Here is a 21257-nt window from a genome sequence, read left to right on the forward strand (position 1 = left end):
TTAGAGTTCTTAAATTTCTAGTGTAAACAAAAACATTGACCATAAAATACAAGTGTTAACTTATCAGAGAAGTTCGAGGTCCCTGGTTATTAAATGTTGATCTCTGACGCCAGAATGGACCGGACAGCTCCTCCCGAAGATTCAGTTTATAAAAGTGGGTTGAACAAGCACACGTTAAATACTTCAGTATTCACTTCTTGAAAAACGAGGCTGACAACAGTGAGGGATGTGGAAGAGCTTGTGTGGGAGGAGCCTTTGCAGTCGTGGAGAAGGTCGTCTCAGAGGTGAGTGTCTGCGTCTTCACCCGGATCCGCCTTGAGTTTGGCCAGAGACGCGTGAATCCTGAACTGAGTGCGAGACTCCATGGAGTAGTCCTTGTAGTTTTGTCTGCAGAGCAAAGCAGACATGATGAGAAAAGGGTCCCAGAGGATTCTTTAGTGTTTATTAACAGGCAGACAGCGACCTCTAGTGTTCTGTTCACGTATGACTGCTACTCATCATGAATGTTGCTGTTTAGACGTGGTTTTAAGATCAGTCCTGAGATCTGATCTCAAGTGGACATCTCTAAATGAAAATACATCCTGAATGTGTCTCCTGTGATTGGCTCTCACTCCTCTGGTCTATATGCAAAAGTTCATGCGCCATTTATGTTCAACCAAATGATACAACAGTAGCATCGTACATTAAACTAATTCACGTTCAGGGTTTAAAACTGGTGGAATAACATCAAACTTAATGGTGAGAGTCAGAGTCAGAATTGGCTCTGTAACCAGGATGTAAACAGGAATATGTTTTATTTCTTATTCTGAATGTAAACACTCATCACTAAATAGAAATATCTATAATATATATTAGGAGAGTCTTACTTTGCCTTGTGCAGCAGCTTGATGGCCTCGTCCCTCCTGCCTTGGTCGATGTAGAGCAGACCGAGCTCCACCACAGAGTTGGGCACCAGGTAGTGGTCGAACCTGATCTTCTTCTCACTGGGCACACACACAGGAAGCAGGTAGATCACATGACTGTTGTTTAGAGTTGTTGTGTGGTTTACGTCTGGGATATACTTTGTTCGATGGAGCTCACCTGGAACACACTTTCTTAAAGCTCTCCTCAGCAGCGTCCAGCTGACCCTGGTTCTTCCAACACAGACCTTTCAGCAGGTGGATCAGACAGCGGTCGTCCACTGAATACTCGTTTTCTGCAGAGGAGAGAAAGTGCTGGTTAAAGGAAGCAGAGAGACGGGGGGGCCGGGGCTTCCTGGGTTGTGGTTCAGGATGTGTTGCATTACCAGGAGACTCCTGCAGGCTGCGCTCTGCCTCCATCAAAGTCTGCAGCAGGCCCTCCGTCAGCTCCGGCCGTTTGCTGATCATACTGAAACCGTTCCACATGTACATCATCTCCTGTAAGGAAGCAGAAAGTGATGTCGCAAGGCTTTGTGTGTCAAACACAGATCCCATTGTGTGTGTGTCTGTGTTTGTGTGTAAATTTACCAGCACTGGCACCGGTAGCCTGACCGGGCGCGACGACTTGTAGCGTCTGGCTTTACGAATCGCAAACTTCTCCGTCGGGGGGGACTTCCCTGCGATCTTCTGCTTGAAGGTGGGAACTTGTCTGAAGACAGAGGAAAGAAATAAAGACAAATGTGGACAGACAGTATTTATTAATCCTAGTAGAATGTCCCAGGTACAGATACAGATCTTCCTGTCTGTTGTGTTGTGGCCTCCTGACATCCTCCCGTGATGCATGTAAAGTTACTAATGTCTAAATGAACATGTGACCCGGTTCTGGACCAATCAATGGACGGGAAAGGATGTGAGATCAGGGACATTGACGGATCAGAATAATAAATATGTCCTCTTTGTTCTACCAGACGTCGGACTAACGATTGTCTCTATGTATTGCACATGATATATCTTACTTGTATTTAGATTTACTGAGAAGTTCAGACCAGTTTCCCGCTCATGTCTCTTTCAGACACAAAGTGAACAGTGTCACTTGCGTCTCAGCTGCTTTTACACGTTAGTAAAAAAGTATAACCGAGCTGAAAGGACGACAGCATTTACCTGAAGAGTTCTACTTCGTCTTCTCCGAACGGCCTGGACTCGTCGTTCGGCAGCATGCTGAGGTACGCAGCCTTCATGTACACGTACATGGCCTGAGAGAGGGAAGCACAGGGACAGGAGTCACTCATTGTCTCCAGATGTTCGACTCGAGTCACAGAAGAACCTCAGCTCCGCACCTTGGACCAGCGGCTCTCCTTGCTCAGCAGGTCGGCGTAGAAGTACGCAACTTTCCACGCTCGCTTGTAGGTGAAGCACCACATCAGCTCCCAGTAGCACATGTGGTGGAACTGCTTCCACGTCTGCTGGGCCTTGCAGCCGTCTTCGAAGAGCACCACCGCCTGGCAGCAGCGTGAAACAACACCAGTTGGTAATGTGTCAGAGCGACACTGAATTAGAGACATGTTGTGTAATATGAACATTGGTGCAGGTACTGTGGAACTCATGCTTCACTTGCTCCAAACAAGGAGCTTTTACTTGCTATGAAGTAACACTAGACCCCATTTAAATCCATGTTATCGACACATTTACTGAAACACACCTCATCAATGTTCCCTTTGATTTCTTCAGTTCTTCCTGCAAAGAAGAGGAATATCGCTCCCTGGACAGAAGAGAGGAAAGAGCACAATGCACACAATTCAATTCCAGTCTTCAATGTGTCACTAACTCTGTTAAATTATTATCTAACGCAAAGGACCTGCTGCACAACAACTACAAGCAAGTTGTGTTTAACCAAGACACAGTGTGCTCTCAGGGAGGGGCTGGTGTGTGGGCAGAAGGTGGAGTGGAAACAGGGATCGTGAACTCACGAGAGCCTGAGTCAAGCTGAGCGGACGGGGAGATAACATTGGGGTGTGCGGCTAAAACTGAAGGAAAGAGGGCTCGAGGATTGATGGAGCAGGAGGGAGCGTGTGAGTGGAAGGTGGAGCGAGTTACACATAAAGGCCATCAGGGTGCGGAGCTTTAACGAGAGAAAGAACTGACATACAGGAGGTGTGAGGAGGGCCGACGCTGCAGTGAGAAGAAAGAGAAAAGAAAGAGAAGAGGTTTAAGTGTCAGAGAAAAGAGAAGAGAGGTTTGAATGAGGAACAACACAAAGCCACAAAAGCAACAACATGTGGTTCTGGTTCATAACAACTTGCATCTTGTTCCTGTCGTTTTGTTTCTAGTTATGATCACATTCGACTTGTAATCTGAACCATTTCATTACCTCGTTCCTGCACAAGAAAACTACCAGTTTGATGAGATGAGGTAATAGTGACAGATGCATTTAAATGGTAATCACGACTCACCTGCGGGTAGAGATGCAGAAACGGTTTCAGCAGCCCTTCAGCTTCAGCCACTTCTCCTTCACCCGTCCCTGAGAGGATCAGAACATATGATATAACACGATACACAATGATATATGAAGCGTAGAATGAGGTGAATAAACAGTTTCTGAAGGTCGCATGCACAGAAGGTATGGAGGCGGTACAGAACTACCTAGGATGAAGGTGAGAAAGGTGTAGTAGCAGAGCAGGAGCAGAGCACACAGCATGGAGCGCAGGTTCATCCCCGTGGCTCCGTCATGCAGCAGCGACAGACCGTACTCCTACACATGTAGAGAACATGCACATGTGTGTATCATGGACATGACATGATCCTTTAATGAGCAAGTGCACAATGAGGAAGAGGAATCTCCATCATTACCTTGTCTCCTGAAAAGCCGGCGAACTTCAGGAGCCTGAGAATCCGAGGAGGAAAGAGAGAGAGAGTCTGTGGATGAAGGAAACCGGGTGAACATCAGTGAACCAACACGGGATCGAACGTGACGCGTGTGGTCGACTTGTCGTGTTCAGAGATGTAAAGAGTTTTGTTACCAGGTTAAAAGCCCCGACTCCAAACGATATCCCCCCCGCTAGGTGCAGGTGGCTGGGTCCTTTGAGGCAGTTGTTGGATTGAATGGAGGCGTTTAGTTCTCTGGAAGGTGACAGACAACACAGGAATATCAGGAACTAATACTGTGTGTGTCCTGTTGCCCCCCCCCTCACACAGCCTGTGATCTCTGTCTCACACCTTCACTTTGCTCCAGGCACTAACATGGAGGAGGCAGCAGCTTCGGCTTCACATGCTCAGTTCTCTCTTTACTTACTTGTAAATCAAGTAGCTGTTCCGTACTTTGATCCCTCCTTTGATGAAACTCACCATGTCCTCATCCTGTCAAAGACAAACAAAACTGAAACGTGATGATCTGATTAAAAACAAACACAAGTAGTCATTTGAAGTGCACATCTGGACGGTGGAGCGTGGTGAGCTGGTGTTTTACCTGCAGGAAGGTGAGAGCAGCTCTTTGGAGTTGACACTCTGCGTAACACACTTCTGCGTGAAGCTGCACTGCACACACACACACACACGCACACAGACACACGCACACACACACACAGACAATTAACAATCATAGTCAACAAGCAATAACTTCTAAAATAAAGATGTTGCAATAACCAGACTTGATATTTTTCTCTTTTCCTTCGTCTTCGCCCCGATAGTGTCACATTTGATTCAGAAGAAATTAATGAAGCTTTATCTTCCAACCACATCTTAAGCAGAAATCATCCCATCAATCATCTAAAAAATAAATCTATCATCTTCTCAAACAGGCCTCAAGGGAGGAAACGGTTCATCTGTGAAGCTCAATGGATAACAGGATGAGAAGAAGTCCACCAACCAATCAACCAATCAACCAATTAACCAATTAATCAATCAATCTTCTTCATTTGCCTTCATTAGCCATCTAGGGATGGTTGTGTCAGTCCGTGAACTATTTCATATCATATCATTTCCCACTGATGTTTCATTAAGCTCCTGTATAAAGTTTATATCTGTGCAGAATGTTAGCGAGCAGACACCATCCAGTTATCATTGACCTTTTGAGATACTATAGATTTAAAAAAATAGAAATATCCCCTTAGTCGTGTGGAGCCTACATATTATTCTGGGGTTAATCTTTCTATTGAGAGGATTTTTTCTGCAGGAGTGAGACATCCGAGCCGTTTACCTTCCGTGAGCGAGTCTCCGTCCGACTTGTTCGAGGATTTCCGTCGAAACCTGAAACGTCAAATGACATTTCAGCATCAGCTAACTCTGGTGTTTGTGCCACAGGACGAGACACCAGAGTCCAGTGTCTCTATCATCAGCTGCTTCTCCCGGGCTGACGCAGTCAAATGGCTCGTGTGATTAGAGACCAGCATGGAAATTCAGGAGTTATATAAAAGATGCATGTTTTGAATTCTAATTTATCACGTTGACCTCCTGACCTCTGACAGACCTCCGCGGCGCTCTTCATGGTGAGGCCGGCGTTGGTGATGTCATCGTGCTCGAACGTCATCATGGCCTGCATCTCCAGCACCGTGGCGTAGATAAGAGCGTGGTACATGCTGTCGTTCACTCTGCACAGGAAACACGCAGGATCAACACCGTGCACATCATACTGGGAGCAAACACACACACATACTGGGCTAGCAACACATTTTCCTGCTGGGAGAAGATAAGAAGAAACACCTTGCTGGTTTTATCCTCCTCCTCAGCCCCAGTCTCTCTCTCTCTCTCTAACACATTGTTTATTCTGCAGATCTGTGGGCGTCAGCTTCAGCAAACACTTAATATCCTGGAGGACTGAAGCTCGCCTCTGTACGACGCACACTTCTACCCTCAGCTGACAGGAAGCACACCACTGCACGGAAGCCAAATACTGATGACATCATGCTACAGCGATGCCACAATGACTGGCTGAATTCAGTGACACCAGAGGGGGGGTGGGGGTCAGACCCTGGGGAGACTGTTACCTTGGCCGCAGCAGATCCAGGCTCTCGTTGAAGTGGTTGTTGAGGAAGAGATCCAGCGCCTCCATGCACTCGTCCAGGGACTCCTTCAGGGTCATGTGTGAGGATCTGGAGCAGAGACACAATGAATAGAGACATTAATACTGACACACACACACACACACACACACACACACACACACACACACACACACACACACACACACACACACACACACACACACACACACACACACACACACACACACACACACACACACACACACACACAACAACTATTCACACACACAACCTGCAGTCAAAGTTGTTACTTAATTTGCAACGAATGTCTCACTGCACCTTGGAAAGTATTTCGTTTTAGTTGTCTTTCTACCTTTTATTTTAATGTAACTTCCTTCCATTGGACAATTGTGTCTCTGAGTTTCAAATGAATGTTACAGGTGAATTAAAGAAATTAGAGCAAATCAAATGAAGTGTCCTCAGTAGAGTTTTGCTCCTCCTGTGTGTTGTTGTGAGGAAGAAAGTCTCCACTATCACTGGAAACATGCAACACAACTGAAACACCGGAGCAGCAGCAACCACCAGCAGCCACTTGAATTCAACTGCCAGTGGAAACCAGTAGAAAATCAGTTCCCACTGTCCCCTGCTCCTCAGGAGACACGAGTTGTGTGTTTACTCACTTTCCTTCAGCATGTGCGCCTTTCTCTCTGGACATGATCACTGCCCGGACACCTGCTCACAGCTCAGCGGCTCGGAGACGAACCAGGACACATCCAGGAGCAGCACGTCAGAAAGAGACACACTTAGAGACACCTCACACAAAGAGACACACTTAGAGACACCTTCACACAAAGAGACACTTCAGAGAGAGACACTTCACAACCGGACCCGGAGGACATCCAGTCACACGAAGATCCGTCAAGTGCAGAGACGCGTCAGAGACTGAAGCTACTGCTGGAGTGTGACTCCTCCTCTGGGACACCACTGCCACGGACACACAAAGCACACACACACACACATACACACACACACACACACACACACACACACACACACACACACACACATAGCACACACTAACACACATTACACAAGATACACACATTACACGTATTACACTGCCTCTTTTATTCAAGTGTGATGTGCAGAAGTAGAAGCAATGTTAATACTTTGTCATTTTATTAATCATTCATACAAATTAACATAAACAATGTAAATGTATTCAAACTATTAGAAATATCAACCCGAACATGACATCACACGGCTCTTATCTATCAGTGATACATGAATGTTATAGATGAATATTTCTATTAATATAATATAATACAAATTTTGTCTATATCAACAGCTATTATCAATGAGAACATTTTATATTATATTCTCTAAACTCAATATCTGAATCAACACGTCGCTCACCTCACATGTATTTTCACAACAAAGCCACTGGGCGGCGCTGTTGTTGTATTTGTACTTTGAATTCGTTTGTCCTCCAGAAACAAATAGAGTTGTTTTGAATTTTATTATATTAAATTAATTGCCAAGACGTTGTGAAATAAAATCAGTTTTTTGTTGTATATAAAGACTTCCAATAATACAAATAATAATAATAACAGTTTCTGTGTCACTGTCCATCAGGAGACTGGAACCGGCCATATTTCCTCTGCTGATGCATTATGGGTATTTACTGAATAACAAATGACTCAGTGTTTATTCACAGTATTAATTATTATCTGTCACATCTTGGTCTTGAATTTGAACTACAACATCCAATGGGAGTAATAAAATAATAATAATAATAAAAATACATATATGTAGAGACACTTGCCCCTTTATTCAAGTCCTACTGCCAGAAAGAAAAAATCCACTTATCTAAAAGTCTTCTAATCTAGTCTATCTAATATACTCCAAATTACAACAAATAATTTTTTATCGAATTAAATAAACGGTAACAATCAACTGGATCCTTCTTCAGATAAACAGTTTATGTTTCCTCATCGACGCATCAATCATCAAAAACTCTTCATGGGAAATCATTTCACGTCCACAAGCTTTTAGAAAAAAGTGTTGTTTGCTTAAAGTACCATTTAAAAAAAAAGGAAGTAACACAATGTTTATTTTCACCTTCTCACTCAAACTGTGGGAAATGTCGTACATCATCATGCCAACGCCACAAGAACTCACACCAGCTTCTACAAATGATCTGCACTTTATTCCAAAATTGATCACCACACAACTTACATACAAATAATGTGTCACTTGTGTCGCTATTTTACAAGCTGCACTGCGGCAGCACCGTTCCACAGCCGTGTCGGACACAGTGAATATAGTTATAATTGAATTAACTGGCAGTTTATTACAGGTTGTAGTGTAGTGTAGAAATAGATTTGTTATATACAGCATCTGTTAGATTTATATTTGGTGAAAAAATTTATGTTTTTAGCAGAAATGAGATGGGACTGGGACGGATGGACAGATGATGGACAGATGATGGACAGATGATGGACGGATGATGGATGTTGTCCTTCACTAATCTGATTGAACAGGATCTGACTGAACTTAGAAGTTTTTGCAGGATAGGGGCGGAGCTCTTCACTCCCTCTCAGGTGTTTTCCATCGGCCGTTAGGCGCTCATGGATTTGATTCTGCAGTACAGGATCATGGAGACAACCATGGCACAAATCTGAGGAGAAAACACACAAGCGTTGGAGTAAATGTGCACAAACAGAGAAATACAGCTTCATTCATTTCATCGTGTTTCTGCTGCACGAGCGTGAGAGAGAAGCTCAAACCTCCAGAACTGCGATCCCCAGGGCGACTCCCACTATAACCAGTGTGTTGCTGTTAATCAGATCCCAGATCTTTTGGAAGCAGCCAGGGTTTATCTGAGGACAATGAAGAACAGAGCAAGTTAGTCTTTCACTTGGGTTTTGTGTGTGTGGACGTTTCTCTTGTTCCTGGTTCGTACCTTCCCACTGTCGGCAATTGATTGGTTACAGAAGGGGGTCAGGTCGGTACAACACTGGGGCGGCAACTGCATGTTGTGATCCACATAATAAGGAGAATCCACGAAGTCTGAGGAGTTGTGAAATCCACAACAATGCAGCTAAGGTGGAGACACAGAGAGAGTCACTGTTACTAGAGGTGAGAGAAGAGTTGTTCAGCAGAAGATCTGATACGTACCCCGGTCATCATGGTGTTCCACAGGCCGGTGATGTCCTGGTTCTTCCCATAGTCCTTCTTGATGTTCTTAACAGCTGCTGTGCGGAGCTTCTGAATCAGCTCCTCCGCCTGAAACACAAACACACATCAATACAGACATGATCCCAAAGTCCGAAGATCAGGTCAAAGATCACAATTCTCCACCAGCATCCAGAATGTCACCTACCAAGGGTCTGAACACCAAGATCACCACGGCTCCGGCAACCTGCGCGATGAAGACCAGCAGCACGATGATGAAGAACTGTGTAAAAGACCAGAGAGTCGTCCAGTTTAATGGAACCAGATAAAACCCAACATCAAATCAATCAAGTCAAATCAAATATACTTCATTGTCCCCATGGAGAAAGTTTTTACTGGACAGCAAACAACAAAAAACAGATTGTGTGAGACCCAGAATAATAATAACGCAGAATAAACATTTTAAAGGAACAGTTTTGAAACTTGTTCTCTTCGACTCCTCTTATGTCCTCGTTTGTGCTCAGACCTTTTCCCTAATTCGGTTTCCTCAGCAACCTACCAGCAGCAGCATGCACTTGCTCTCCTTCATGGCGCCGCAGCAGCCCAGGAAGCCGATGACCAGCAGCAGCAGCCCGATGGCGATGAGCAGGTAGCCCACGTTCAGGATCTGACTGAGTTCTGTCGGCGCGTCTTCGATCTTCCCCAGGAAGTTGAGGACGGAGCCGCTGTCCACCTTCACCCAGATGCCCACGCCCAGGATGGCAGCGCCCGCCAGCTGATGGTGGAGAGGAGGAGAAGCAACGGATTAATGGAGGTCGAGGGGTTTTACATGTGAAGGTCACAGGAGCAAAACTAATGTGAACAAGCAGGGGACATGTTTATTTCCTTTTGATACTTCACCAAGGAGGTTATGTTCTCATCTGTTTGTTTGTTGGCAGGATTATGAATTAACTCCTGGACAGATTATCACTAAACTGGGTGGAAGGATGCAGAATGGGTTAATAAAGAATTCATAACATTTTAGTGCAGAATCAGATCATTGGGGAGATACAGGAGATTTGTTCCCCTCTCTTTAACATTGTGAGATAAGACGTTAACAAACATTCAGTTATTTACTTTCTTAATTAGTGTCTTGTGAAAGAGGAGGCAGAATATATAAGATTATTCTTCCTGCTCCTTTTCATTCAAGATTTGAGATTTTGTGTTGAGATACTTAATTGTTTTGTTTGGTTGCTGAATGGAATAAACTTATATATGTATATATATATATATATATATATATATATAAACATTTGCATTGATTTGATTGATCCATATTTATGGGACTGATATTTATGAGTGTGGGCAATTTGGTGCAGATCAACATAAAAACCAGGATGTAGTGAATTTAAAGAGGTTTCATGAGGTCACTGTCGAACTTGGCAGAAGTTTCCTTTCTGTGTCACAGCTTTTTTCCCGTGGCCCCTTTTCTTTGCACTTGCTTGTGACAATATTTGAACAATTTCTCGTCAAACATCGGGACTTACAAAGATGATGCCGTTGAACACGAACATCGTGATTTTGAGGAATTCGAAACATCCCATTTTCACTTCTCGGTCTTGAACCTGCAGCAGGAAACAAAACATGAAAAGGAAACCCGATCAGTCAAACTCTCCGTTCGTAGCAGTTCAACGACGCTTTGATCTCCTGCTTCAGTCGTGAATCATCGTGCTTCTCACTCCGTCAGTCAGGTGACAGACTAACAGAGGGATTGTCCCTCGCTCGTTCACTGTGACGAGGGGGTGGGGGAAACACCTGCCTCTTTCCCAGCTCCTCACCCTTTACCCTTTGAAAGCTTAATAACTTATCTCTCTCAAACACTCAGCAGCTTTAATATCCACGTTCACTCCACACGTGTGACCTCACAGGGGCCGAGGCTAATGGCTTTGTTTAGTTTGTCATTCACAGGAGTCGAGAGGTTAAACAACTCCGATAAAGCAGCGAACGAGCAGAGGAACAGAACAAGACGGACGTGGAACTGTTGCTAAATCGAAAGCTTCAGGATCCTAGAGTAGGAAACTGTCCTGATGGAAGGATTCTGGAGTTGAAGAGCAGTGTGTTAGAGCGACAAAGATAGAGTTTGTGTATTTGCATAGAAAATTCTGTGGTCAGCCAACTTCTCCATCACAAACATTACTCTGGTAGAGCAGTCGTTCTGTTGTGCACAGGTTCAGTGAAAAGTTTCTAGATTCACCAAATGAAATAAATAAGAGTAAGCTATAAATACAACTCATGTAACACAGTTAGAAAGACGAAACAAGAGTTTAAATCTTATAGATAAGAAGTTAAATGTGAAAGATTAATGAGAATGTGTTTGAGTTGTCATTTAAACTTTGGGAGGACGTGAAGTGGCAGAAACTTTAAAGCGATCGTGATATATGACACATTTAAATATTTAAGTACATATCTTGTCTTGTTCTTCCACGTATATAAGTAGGAGTGTAAAACAAATGGGTTACGTGTGATTATTCCAAGGAACATGTGGAATATGTTTCCTGGCTGAAGGCCGACAGAGGAACATGACAACACAACCCAGCAGCTGACGTGTGTTCACACAAATCCACAACATTCATCTCTCTTCATTGTCTTGACTCATCAAACACAGGCGCAGAAATAACAGTCTCTGAGTCCTCTCCTCCCACCTCCTCCTTTTACAGCCTCACATCAAGGTTGTCACTTCCAAATGTGTGTGTGTGTGTGTGTGTGTGTGTGTGTGTGTGTGTGTGTGTGTGTGTGTTTGTGTTGGCCTCCCAGGAGGGAAACAGTGCTCTTTGTGCTCAAATTGTCCTCCCCAACCACAAAGACAGGGCAGGTTCCCATTGTCCGCAGCAACAGGCTGGTCTGAAACTAATACATCCCAGCATATCTGGTTATTCATATTCACCAACATCCTCCTCAAACACGTCTCATTGACCAAGAGAACAGGAAGTGACTTGTCAGTTTATTTTGCCGGTCTGCGCTGACACAGTGAAGCTGTTAATCATATATTTCGGAGCCTGGTCGCCTTGACTCCCTCAAACTCCCTCTGTCCCTTCCCTCCTCCGAGCGTCTCCCACCTCCTCGTGGTCAATGATTGCACTCGGACTGTGAGGAGAGAGTCTGGTGATGTATTAACGAGCACGACTCACATGCAAATCTCAAAAAGCACCCAGCGATGACTGAAAGCATCGAGGAATTTTTGATCGTTTCCTGCAGCACATGTGAAGAAAAAGGAACAACTCTCGCTTCAAGGCGTCACACTCAACACTGAGCATGTGTGAGATACGTGGTTTGTATTCGTGGGTGTTAGATCGAAGCTGATTTCTCCGAAATGTCCAGCTTCCATCTCAAAACACAGGCAAAGGCAAATCTCAAAGGACGCCATTGAGAGGAATAATTGCAGGCAGGTCTCAGGAGACAAAGGGTCATTGTTGGAAGGATCCTGCCTGCGTTGGTACGGCTCGGAGAAAATAACCAGACATCTCACAGGAAGAAGAAGAAGCAACAGTACGAGTTAAGAACCCAGTGAGATGCTGTTGAGCTCACCTTCCACAGGAGAAATCTCAGGTTCCAGAGTCAGAACCTTCCCTGTGGTGATGGAGACAGCAGACGGACGGTGAGAGAACAGGAGCACAGGAGTGTGTTGTTCTTCTGTCCTCGGAGAATGACCCACAATGTGCTGTGTGTGTGTCTGTGTGACACTTCCTGTGCCTCTATCGCTCCAACCAGCCTCTCGGTGACTTTTTGATCTGCTTTCTGATGTTATTTCAAGAGTCCTGACTGGTTATAAGGGGAGGAGGGAGCAGGTGGGCGTCTCCGAAGCGGCTGAGTAATAACACACATCACCATGGAGTCAGGCTGCTCGCCTCCTGAGAGAGGGAGGAGAGAGAGAGGGAGGGAGAGAGGGAGGGAGGGAGGAGGGAGAGAGAGAGCTCACCTGTAAGTCTCCGCTTTGCTGATTTGAAATATGAAAAAATGATCAATCTGTATTTACAGCAAAATCTCAAATCTACAGGTTATTTTTTCCTCCTCAGCATAATATAAAAAGTTGTGTATAAATATGAGAAGCACAACATTGGCCAAGTTGGTGAAAAAGTAGTAAACATGACTAAAGCAGTAATAAAAAACACATGCAAAAATAAAAGCAAATGCAATATTCCTAGATGCTCTATATCTCTATGGGTACTTTATTTTCTCTGGGGTTCCACAGGGATCAGTTAGGACCACTGATAAATGCTCCCAATAAAGTTGCATGAATTCATATTTTTTAACATCAGTTATGGATGGCATCACATTCCATCCCTCCCTTCATCCATCCATCATCTTTACCACTTCTCCTTTGCGTGTGTAGAGGTATAGTTCACCAGCGAACCACAGAGACAAACAACCGTTCACACTCACGTCACCGTAGCTCCACACAGAAAGGCCAGACCAGGATTCAAAGCAAGAACCTTTTTCTTTTATTAATAGCTATGATCCAAAAATAATTTAAACCTGCAAGTTAATCTAAATCCACCTGCCGAGGACCTTAACAAATACAAAATATGCCAAAAAAATAAAAGGTCAGGAGCCTCAGGATCAATTTGGACTCTGACCCCAGCTTTGACAAAATATTAATGACACAGCTATCACAGTTTCTGTCGCTTTGAAAAACAAACACATTAGTGATTCTGTCACTGAACCAAGAGGAACCACTGGAGCATTAGTGTGTTTCTCTACAGGAAACACAGCGAGACAAAGGGACGTGTTTGCCTTGCTGGTGCGTGGAGGTGCTGGTTTGCACAAACCACAGCCGAGTTTAGACTCATATCATTACCATCACAAAAAAAACTCCAGCTCATTTTGAATGTGTCAATGCAAAGCTGCACACGTTCCTCCATTAGTGCTTTGTTTGACCTCTTTACATGTTTTATTCTATTCTTTTTAACCCCTTTTATTGTCGTTGGAAATGTTCTGAACTTTCTGATTATAAATAGATTTTTCATTTTGTCTCAATTCAACACCATGAATCTACCAAATGAAATGAGCTTTATAAATAATTAAATAATTTAGATGTTGCTCCCTTCATCTGTCAGACATTTACTTTTGTATAAATACTTCAAACAGTGATGCACCGCTTCCTTTATGTTTGACATCAAAAGTGTAAATATTGCAGTTCTGTTGATGTTCTCTGAGGTTTCTACGGTTACATTTTCCCTCTGAAGCTTGTCCTCACTCTAGACGACCTTGTTTAGCCCAATGAGGCAAATTTTGATTTGTGAATATTGGTTTACTCTGAGTTTCACAATCCTGAGGATGACCGATGGACGACAGAGTGAGAATAGAAGACTTACTGTAGAATAATCTAATGATCACTCACTACATCACAAAAGAGATGTGACATTTTGAAGAAGCTGTTGTGGAAGCTGGGTGTGTGAGGAAAACAAATAAATAATAAATTGTCACAAATTTTATCAATTCAAATATTAAACCATTAAAATACCAATCTTAGCTCTTTATCATGACTTAGTCGAGTTCTCTGGTCAAACTGATACGATCTAAACTAATCTATTGACACAAATCGAAAGCAGCTGAGTGACCTGGTCTATGAAGTCATTCAATGACGAGGTGTCAGAACACTGGTTCTCAGGCCTTTTCTTACTTTCTACACCCCCCCCCCCCCCGCACTTCATCACCAGCTCTCACAAACACAGATGAGATCATTATGTAAGAGACTTTCCATATCAAAACCCCCTCGTGTCACACAAACAGAATTTCGAGGGACAAACACAGAATGCAAATGAGTCATTTCCATATATTTTTAGTGATTCATCAGGGTGAGTGCGTTTATTCAGGAACTGAAAAACAGACGGGACACAAGAGGGCTGAGTTGAATCTTCCTGAGAAATTGTCACATGAAAGTTACAGGATTCATCTCCTGTGAGTCAGGACCGAGATGGAAGAAGGAGAAACATGTCCCACACAACAGATGCTCACATTTGAGTGACTGAAATGAAAGAGCCGACATGTGTGTCACTACGAGCTCTGTGAGTAGTGAGATCTTCACCCTCCACACTGCTCGTCATCAATAATCTGTCTCGATTGTGTATTAAAGGGCAGAGCATTCATATTTAAATCACACTTTATCGCTAAAGGACCATTATACTGGTTTTCAAGGCCCACAATTGTTTTTTCCTTAAATGGAAAATTATATTCGCTGTCAAACATTCAATCGTCGTGGGAACAGTGGATGTCGATTTCAGACAGAGATAGAAAAGAGACGGTTTCTCATCCAAGCTGCTGAGGTGTTCACGGTCCTGTCAAGATGTCATCAGTCCGTCCTTATGTCTGTCAATTTAGAGTCTCAACCGAACTTTAGACTGTGGGACAAAGCTGGAGAAAACCCACGTTAACACGGGAAGAACATGCAATCAACAAGCCAACCAATTAAGCCAAGTCATATTAACTCCACTAGCTCATATCAGCTACACACGCTGCTGAAAACTGTTTCACCAAAAGGCCACAAAAAATGTAAACAGCAAGTCCCCGGCAAAAAACGTGGGAATAAGGAAACTGTCTAAATAATCCTGTATCGCAGTTGAGAGCTTCTAGTGTTTAAAGTCTGATAAGGAAATATGAAAGATTAGACTGTTGCTTTGTTCCAAGGTGACTTTGCTCAACGTTAGCCACGTAGCTTACATTTATATTGTTAGTGTCATGGAAAGAAAATGGCTTCATAAGGAGGATTTAACCATTAACCATTGTGTTTAAAGATAAGAATAGACTTTGTTATGGGACTCTCTCAGATCCAGGAAGGAGCAGGGCAGAGCTAGTCTGGGTGCCAGACGAACTTAGCCCCGCCCACAACATTTGAGGTCGGGAAGTTCGGTAAGGAGAAAGAGAGCATGTATCTTGCAAGTAGGGATGGGCATAATTAATCGACGATCGAATACTTACAAATGGTAAGAGAAAGTCTTGACTGTCTGGCTTAGTAAACAACTCACAATGTCGCTTGACATACGTCACATACTACGTTGCTCTGATTGGTTGTAGGTCTATCCAATTGAGCGAAGAGGCATTTCTTTTCCTGGTTCGGTTGAAACACGCCCCATGATCACAGCCCAATGGAGCAGTATCAGACTCATATTCTGACTAGAATTATGACTATGACAACGTCAGGCTAGGGCAGAGCAGCTAATGTCGCTGAACTGATATCGGACCAGCTCCCAAAATTAGTAAACAACTTGTGTGTTGGTAAACCCATGTTGTGTTTGTAACCCCACAACAATGTAGTAAATGCCACCGCCCTTATACTGGTGAGCCAGCCATGCTAACGTCTGTAGCTTCGATGTAGCAGACAAACACCCGATTTAATTCTTTCCTTAAATCTTAAGAGCCCAAAATGTCTCTAACTGGATCAGCATGCGTGTGCACAGGCACAGAAAGTATTCAGTTGTTAGTGTCAGTTATCTCACATAATATACGTGAACAGCTGTATCATTGTAGATTAAGACAACAGGGTCAGTAACACTTGTAATTGATTCTCCATGTTGTGTTGTATCCTTGTTTTCTTTCAGCAGGGGGTCATGTGACGGGAACCTGACGAATCAGCGAAGGCTACGTTGTGACCGTAAAGAACCAATCAGCAACAGGCTGTGAACGTCTACGTCATCGTTTCCATCAGTTTCTGTCCGTACAGTCTTTTTAAATCAGAACTGAACCAGCAGCGTCTCCACTACACAGTAATGTGGACGCCGGGCGTATCTGCAGCAGAGTTAATTCCTTTTCATATTAAGATCTGCAGCTGTAGCCTCAAAACAGTCGTTCCAGTCAGGATGAAGAGAAATCCAACGCTTGACCGAGCAGCCGAGCCTCGTTCTGGTTGAGTAGCTCGGATCAGATGATCATTATTCAGGAAGGAGCTTTAGATGGTCAGTTATCAACAGTGGATTAAGATTTTCTCTCTGGCTGTTTCCTGCTCAGCAGTCCGAGCGGCTTGTCCCCTGTCTGTGTGTCCACAGGCGATTCCTGGACCTCCTGGACGAGGGAAGCAACACAACCACAGCGGAGGAACGTCTCTGTCCTCGCTGGAAGTCGTCCTCTGGTTCCTGAGGGTGAACCTGTTCCTGTTCCTGCTCAGCTCTTGGTCAGCGGCGCTTTGCTCCAGCGTCTCAGGTCGCCTGCTTGTCAGGGTGGCTCTTCAGCTTGTGGAACTTGACACTGTCCAGCTTCTCGAATCTCTTGTCACAGAACTCACAGGTGAAGTTGTAGTGAGCCTCTGGAGTGTGTTTCTTCATGTGCCAGTTCAGGGAGGCACGTTGGCGACACTGGTAGCCGCAGATTTCACATCTGACAGGTGGAAGGGAAGATAAGAGTGATTATGATCAATGTATTTATAGATGTTTAACATTTGTCCAACATAATCCTGGTTCTGATCTGGTCAGTGCAAAACTGTGCATCAATAAAGATGTCATACTTACTGAAGTGGCGTCTCTCCCGTGTGTGTCCGCCTGTGGACCTCCAGGTGATTCTTTCGCTTAAACGATTTTCCACACGTCTCACAGATAAAGTCTCTCACTCCTGTAGAAGAAGATCCAGTTACACTCGGAGGGTTTGTAAAGAAGCGTTTCAGATTCTGAGAGTCGGCCAGCTCACCTGAGTGGATGATCATGTGGCGATGCAGGTGGTTCGACAGGTAGAACTTCTTCCCACAGCCTGGATGAGGGCAAACCTTGGTCCTCCCTTTCCTGTGCACCAGGTTCACGTGATTCTACAGCGAGTGAAACAAAAGGATGATTTTAATCTTCAGCTACACAAACTGAACAGGAAGCAGGAAAGGGAGCTGGTGTTGAACCTGGAAGCTGCTGATCGCTACGTAGACCTGACTGCAGCCCTCGTACGGGCAGTGGAACATCTTCAGCATCCCGTCAGCCTCGATGACCGGGCCGCGTCGGTTTCTCTTGGATCGGACACTGCAAAGAAAAGGACACCGTGAAGTTCACCGGGACAAGAAGACAACTAGGTTCTCGTCCTCAAATCCTCAATCTACCAGAGTCACAAACCTGCTCAGATTCCTTTGCAGTCCTCTGTCTCCACTGAGTTCCAGAGCGTCCACCGGCTGCAGCAGCTGTTTGTCACTCAGACCTACAGAAGAAGAGTGGAAAAATATGATATTACAATATGCCGATATCGTCTGGATCTAAAATGTCCCCTGACTTTTGGAGCGATGGCTTTTTACTGTAATTAACAACATAACATTTAGTCAAAGGGAGCCGGGCCAAGAGGGGATATTAAGTGATTCAGGAGATTATCTATGTATACAGGATTCTTCCACAGTGAGGAAGGAGTGGACCTGTGTACTTTAACCTGAAGACATTACATCAGAAGGGAGACATGATATTCTATTCCCAGCCTAGCGCCCTGCACCAGGTGTAGCGCACCTGTCATGGAGTCCTCGTCCTCTGCTGTGGTGAGTTTTGAATCACAGGAGCACACCTGGTTGTAAGTCACGCCCCCGATGACCGTGCAGGTGACCTCCTCCACGGTTGCTCCGCCCATGCTGAGCTGGATGCCCTCTGACGCCAGGGCCTCGTAGCTGGGCCCGGTGATTATAATTAACTATAGAGAAGGGAGGGGGGGGGTGACGAATAAAAAAATGGAACAACCGTTATAACTTTTTGAAGGAAGTAGAATCACATTCCTGAGCGTCTACGTCTCTCTGCTAAACACTGATTCACCGACCTGAGAGCCCTCCAGTGCCGTCCTCTGGTCGGGGGTCTCACAGCTGGTCACCACCGCCTGCAGAGGGTGGGGGGGGAACAGGTCACTCTGCTCCTGGACCTGCATGGAGGGACCTGATGGGACGGACAGCTCCACAGGGCTGCTCAAGCTCTGAACCAGCACAGAGTCCTGGTCCGTCTTCTCCAGTTTATCAGCCAGGGGTGTTGTCATGGCAACACAATCATAATTAAGTGGTGTAGTCCTGATGTCTTCTTCTATGAGTCTCTCTCCTTCCTGGTCTCGGGTTTGCCTCAGATCCTCGGCCTCCTCCTCCTCTGAGGAGATGGAGACAATCACTTCAGGGGGGGACCCCGGCTGTTCCTCCATCTCCATCTCCCACACAGGCTGTTCCATCAGGGGGACCTCCTTGGAAGAAGAAGAGTCAGCCTCTTTGATCGGGCTCATGGTTGTTTGTTGTTCCTCAGAAACATCTTCATTTTCTCCCACATCTACAGAAAACAGTGACAATAACGTGTTGATCATATAGAAACAACAACAACACATTAATGAGACAGATAATAAAGTTTTCACTCTGCACCTTTGAATAGTTTGAGAGTCTCTTTTCTTCTCCTCCTGCTCACTGCGCTTTTAGCCGAGGGCGAATCTGTTCTCGTCGTGTTCTCCTCCTCCTCCTCGTTCACCTCCTCCTCGCGCTCAGAGTCACTTGCATCCCTCGGTGGTGAGAACAGGTACTGCACAAAGGAGTGGTTGGCGTCACACTGCCAGACGGCGGCGGTGGAGAAGTTGGGCTGCAGCTCCAGCGTCTTGAGCTGTGGCTCGTGAGGGCAGGAGAGGGAGTGATCCTGGTACCAGCTCACCAGGCTCTGCAGGCTGGACACACACTGCTTCCTGCCTGGGGAACAGGGGGGGGGGGCACACAGGAGTGAGGAACAGCAGGAGGAACTGAACCAATCAGAAGCTACAGCCACACGTTAGGGTTCAATCCCTGGTTGATGTTTGTTGGGACAAACATTGACTCAAAGAAAATCAATGGATGAAAAGTGAGGGCATAAAAAGTATGAATACATATTGTAAATCAGAATTTTGAGATATTGAGCCGAAATCAGATTTTTAGTTATAACCATCTGCAACTGTTCTTTTACCTAACAATTATAAATGTGATGATTATTTACTCTCCCAAAATTGTTATTATAAAATTGAAATTAATAAATTCAGCTGTGACCCATACTAATGAAATACACCCCCCCCCCTCCACTCACCTTTTTTCTGTTTCACTGAGACTTCTGGAACAATCTTCTTCCTGAAAAGACAGAATCACGTTGTTTAAAAGTGAAGAAGAGAAACTTGTAGCTTCTCTGCAACTGATGAAACAAAGAGCTGAAAACATGGAAACACCTGCAGCAGCAGTGATTGACTCTTTCTCCCTCTCTCTCTTTGCATCCTCGCTCCCTCCTTCCCCTCTTTGTACATCCTCTCTCTCTCTCTCTCTTTGTATATCCTCTCTCTCTCTACCCGTCCATCTCCCTCTCTCTCTCTCTCTGTATATCCTCTCTGTCTCTCCCCCTCTATCTACCTCTTTTTCTCTCCTTCTTTGTACATCCTCTCTCTCTCTCTCTCTCCCCCTCCATCTCCCCCTCTCTCTCCCCCCTTCTGTCTCTCTTACTCCTCTCTCTCTATCCTCCCCTCCCTCCTCTCTCTCTCTGTCCCTCCTTCCATCCTCTCACCCTCCCTCTCTCTGTCCCTCCTTACATCCTCTCTCTCTCTCCATCCCTCCCTCTCCTTCTCTCTCTCCTACCCTCTGCCTCTCTCTCCCTCTCTCATTCCCTCCCCCTCCTTCCCTCTCTCTCCATCCCTCTCCTTCTCTCCCTCCCTCCCTCCCCCTCTCTCTCTCCTTCCCTCTTTCCCACTCTCCCTCCTTCCCTCTCTCTCTCTCCCCTCTCTCCATCCCTCCCCCCTCTCCTCTCTCTCCTTCCCTCCCTCCCTCTCCTTCTCTCCCTCCTTCCCTCTCTCCCTCCTTCCCTCTCTCCCTCCCTCACCCTGTCCCGGTGTGTGCACGCGGCTCGTACCCGCGGTGAGTCCCCTGGTCCTTGTCCCCACATGTGGACTCCAGCAGGATCAGATACTCCGCCAGCCCCGCGTCACTGAGTCGAGTCCTCCGGCGCAGCTCGCTCCACAGCCGGTGGGACTCCCCCAGATAAACCCTCCGCACGTCGTACTTCTTCCGGGACTCGAGGCGCCGCTGGGCCCGGTCCGTGTCCGTGAGCCGGGGTCTCCCTCTGCAGCGCCGCGGGGAACCGTCCCCCGGGTCACCGGCTCGGTCGGTGTCCAGGGGAACCTCCGGCTCCGTCAGGTTGAGCGCCATCTTGGCCACAACAGCTGATGTTGTGATCGAGCCGGAAGTTCTACGATAACTCACCGGAAGTAGCGGTAAAAGGCGAGTTTCTTCCCACGGCACGGACCCGTCAAC

General features: G+C 45.4%; 3 protein-coding genes across 4 annotated transcripts; all 3 read right to left on the reverse strand.

Moving 5' to 3' along the window:
• Positions 1-25: 25 nt before the first annotated feature.
• Positions 26-5976, reverse strand: zgc:158403 (tetratricopeptide repeat protein 39A). 2 transcript variants are annotated; one of them, XM_061090289.1, is made up of 17 exons: positions 5879-5976; positions 5351-5482; positions 5092-5141; positions 4363-4430; positions 4189-4253; positions 3917-4016; positions 3747-3812; positions 3540-3648; positions 3350-3417; positions 2599-2658; positions 2237-2398; positions 2061-2152; positions 1488-1608; positions 1286-1397; positions 1081-1195; positions 867-983; positions 26-387 (listed from the first exon to the last, which is right to left on the reverse strand). In XM_061090289.1, exons 1-17 carry the CDS (start codon positions 5971-5973, stop codon positions 279-281), a joined length of 1641 nt encoding a protein of 546 aa, XP_060946272.1. In that variant the 5' UTR covers positions 5974-5976; the 3' UTR covers positions 26-278. The 2 variants fall into 2 exon arrangements, with proteins under 2 accessions (XP_060946272.1, XP_060946271.1); XM_061090288.1 differs by having other exon boundaries at positions 3537-3648.
• A 2129-nt stretch (positions 5977-8105) lies between these two features.
• On the reverse strand, positions 8106-12786 carry tspan34b (tetraspanin 34b). The gene is made up of 8 exons (XM_061090515.1): positions 12617-12786; positions 10579-10656; positions 9612-9827; positions 9261-9335; positions 9056-9163; positions 8841-8978; positions 8665-8757; positions 8106-8555 (listed from the first exon to the last, which is right to left on the reverse strand). Exons 2-8 carry the CDS (start codon positions 10633-10635, stop codon positions 8496-8498), a joined length of 747 nt encoding a protein of 248 aa, XP_060946498.1. The 5' UTR covers positions 10636-10656; positions 12617-12786; the 3' UTR covers positions 8106-8495.
• A 2066-nt stretch (positions 12787-14852) lies between these two features.
• Positions 14853-21152, reverse strand: znf653 (zinc finger protein 653). The gene is made up of 10 exons (XM_061089997.1): positions 20857-21152; positions 20050-20090; positions 19368-19682; positions 18791-19278; positions 18490-18667; positions 18112-18193; positions 17904-18021; positions 17705-17819; positions 17530-17629; positions 14853-17398 (listed from the first exon to the last, which is right to left on the reverse strand). Exons 1-10 carry the CDS (start codon positions 21150-21152, stop codon positions 17221-17223), a joined length of 1911 nt encoding a protein of 636 aa, XP_060945980.1. The 3' UTR covers positions 14853-17220.
• Positions 21153-21257: the final 105 nt, after the last annotated feature.

This window comes from Limanda limanda, chromosome 17, assembly GCF_963576545.1.
Source record: "Limanda limanda chromosome 17, fLimLim1.1, whole genome shotgun sequence".
In the NCBI taxonomy this organism is placed as follows: Eukaryota; Metazoa; Chordata; class Actinopteri; order Pleuronectiformes; family Pleuronectidae; genus Limanda; species Limanda limanda.

Bases quoted from the DNA above. Each gene is read 5' to 3' on its own strand.
- zgc:158403 (XM_061090288.1), bottom strand. From the start codon at position 5,973: ATGACCCTGAAGGAGTCCCTGGACGAGTGCATGGAGGCGCTGGATCTC. The intron at 5,142-5,350 runs GTCAGGAGGTCA...TTGACGTTTCAG, and splicing joins GCCGCGGAGGTCTGTCAGAG to GTTTCGACGGAAATCCTCGA. The intron at 2,153-2,236 runs GTGCGGAGCTGA...TCCCTCTCTCAG, and splicing joins AGGAGAGCCGCTGGTCCAAG to GCCATGTACGTGTACATGAA.
- tspan34b (XM_061090515.1), bottom strand. From the start codon at position 10,635: ATGGGATGTTTCGAATTCCTCAAAATCACGATGTTCGTGTTCAACGGC. The intron at 9,164-9,260 runs GTAGGTGACATT...TTTGTGTTTCAG, and splicing joins TCTTGGTGTTCAGACCCTTG to GCGGAGGAGCTGATTCAGAA. The intron at 8,758-8,840 runs GTACGAACCAGG...CATTGTCCTCAG, and splicing joins CAATTGCCGACAGTGGGAAG to ATAAACCCTGGCTGCTTCCA.
- znf653 (XM_061089997.1), bottom strand. From the start codon at position 21,152: ATGGCGCTCAACCTGACGGAGCCGGAGGTTCCCCTGGACACCGACCGA. The intron at 18,668-18,790 runs GTCGGTGAATCA...CCTTCTCTATAG, and splicing joins CGGCACTGGAGGGCTCTCAG to TTAATTATAATCACCGGGCC. The intron at 17,399-17,529 runs GTAAGTATGACA...TCCACCTGTCAG, and splicing joins ACGGGAGAGACGCCACTTCA to ATGTGAAATCTGCGGCTACC.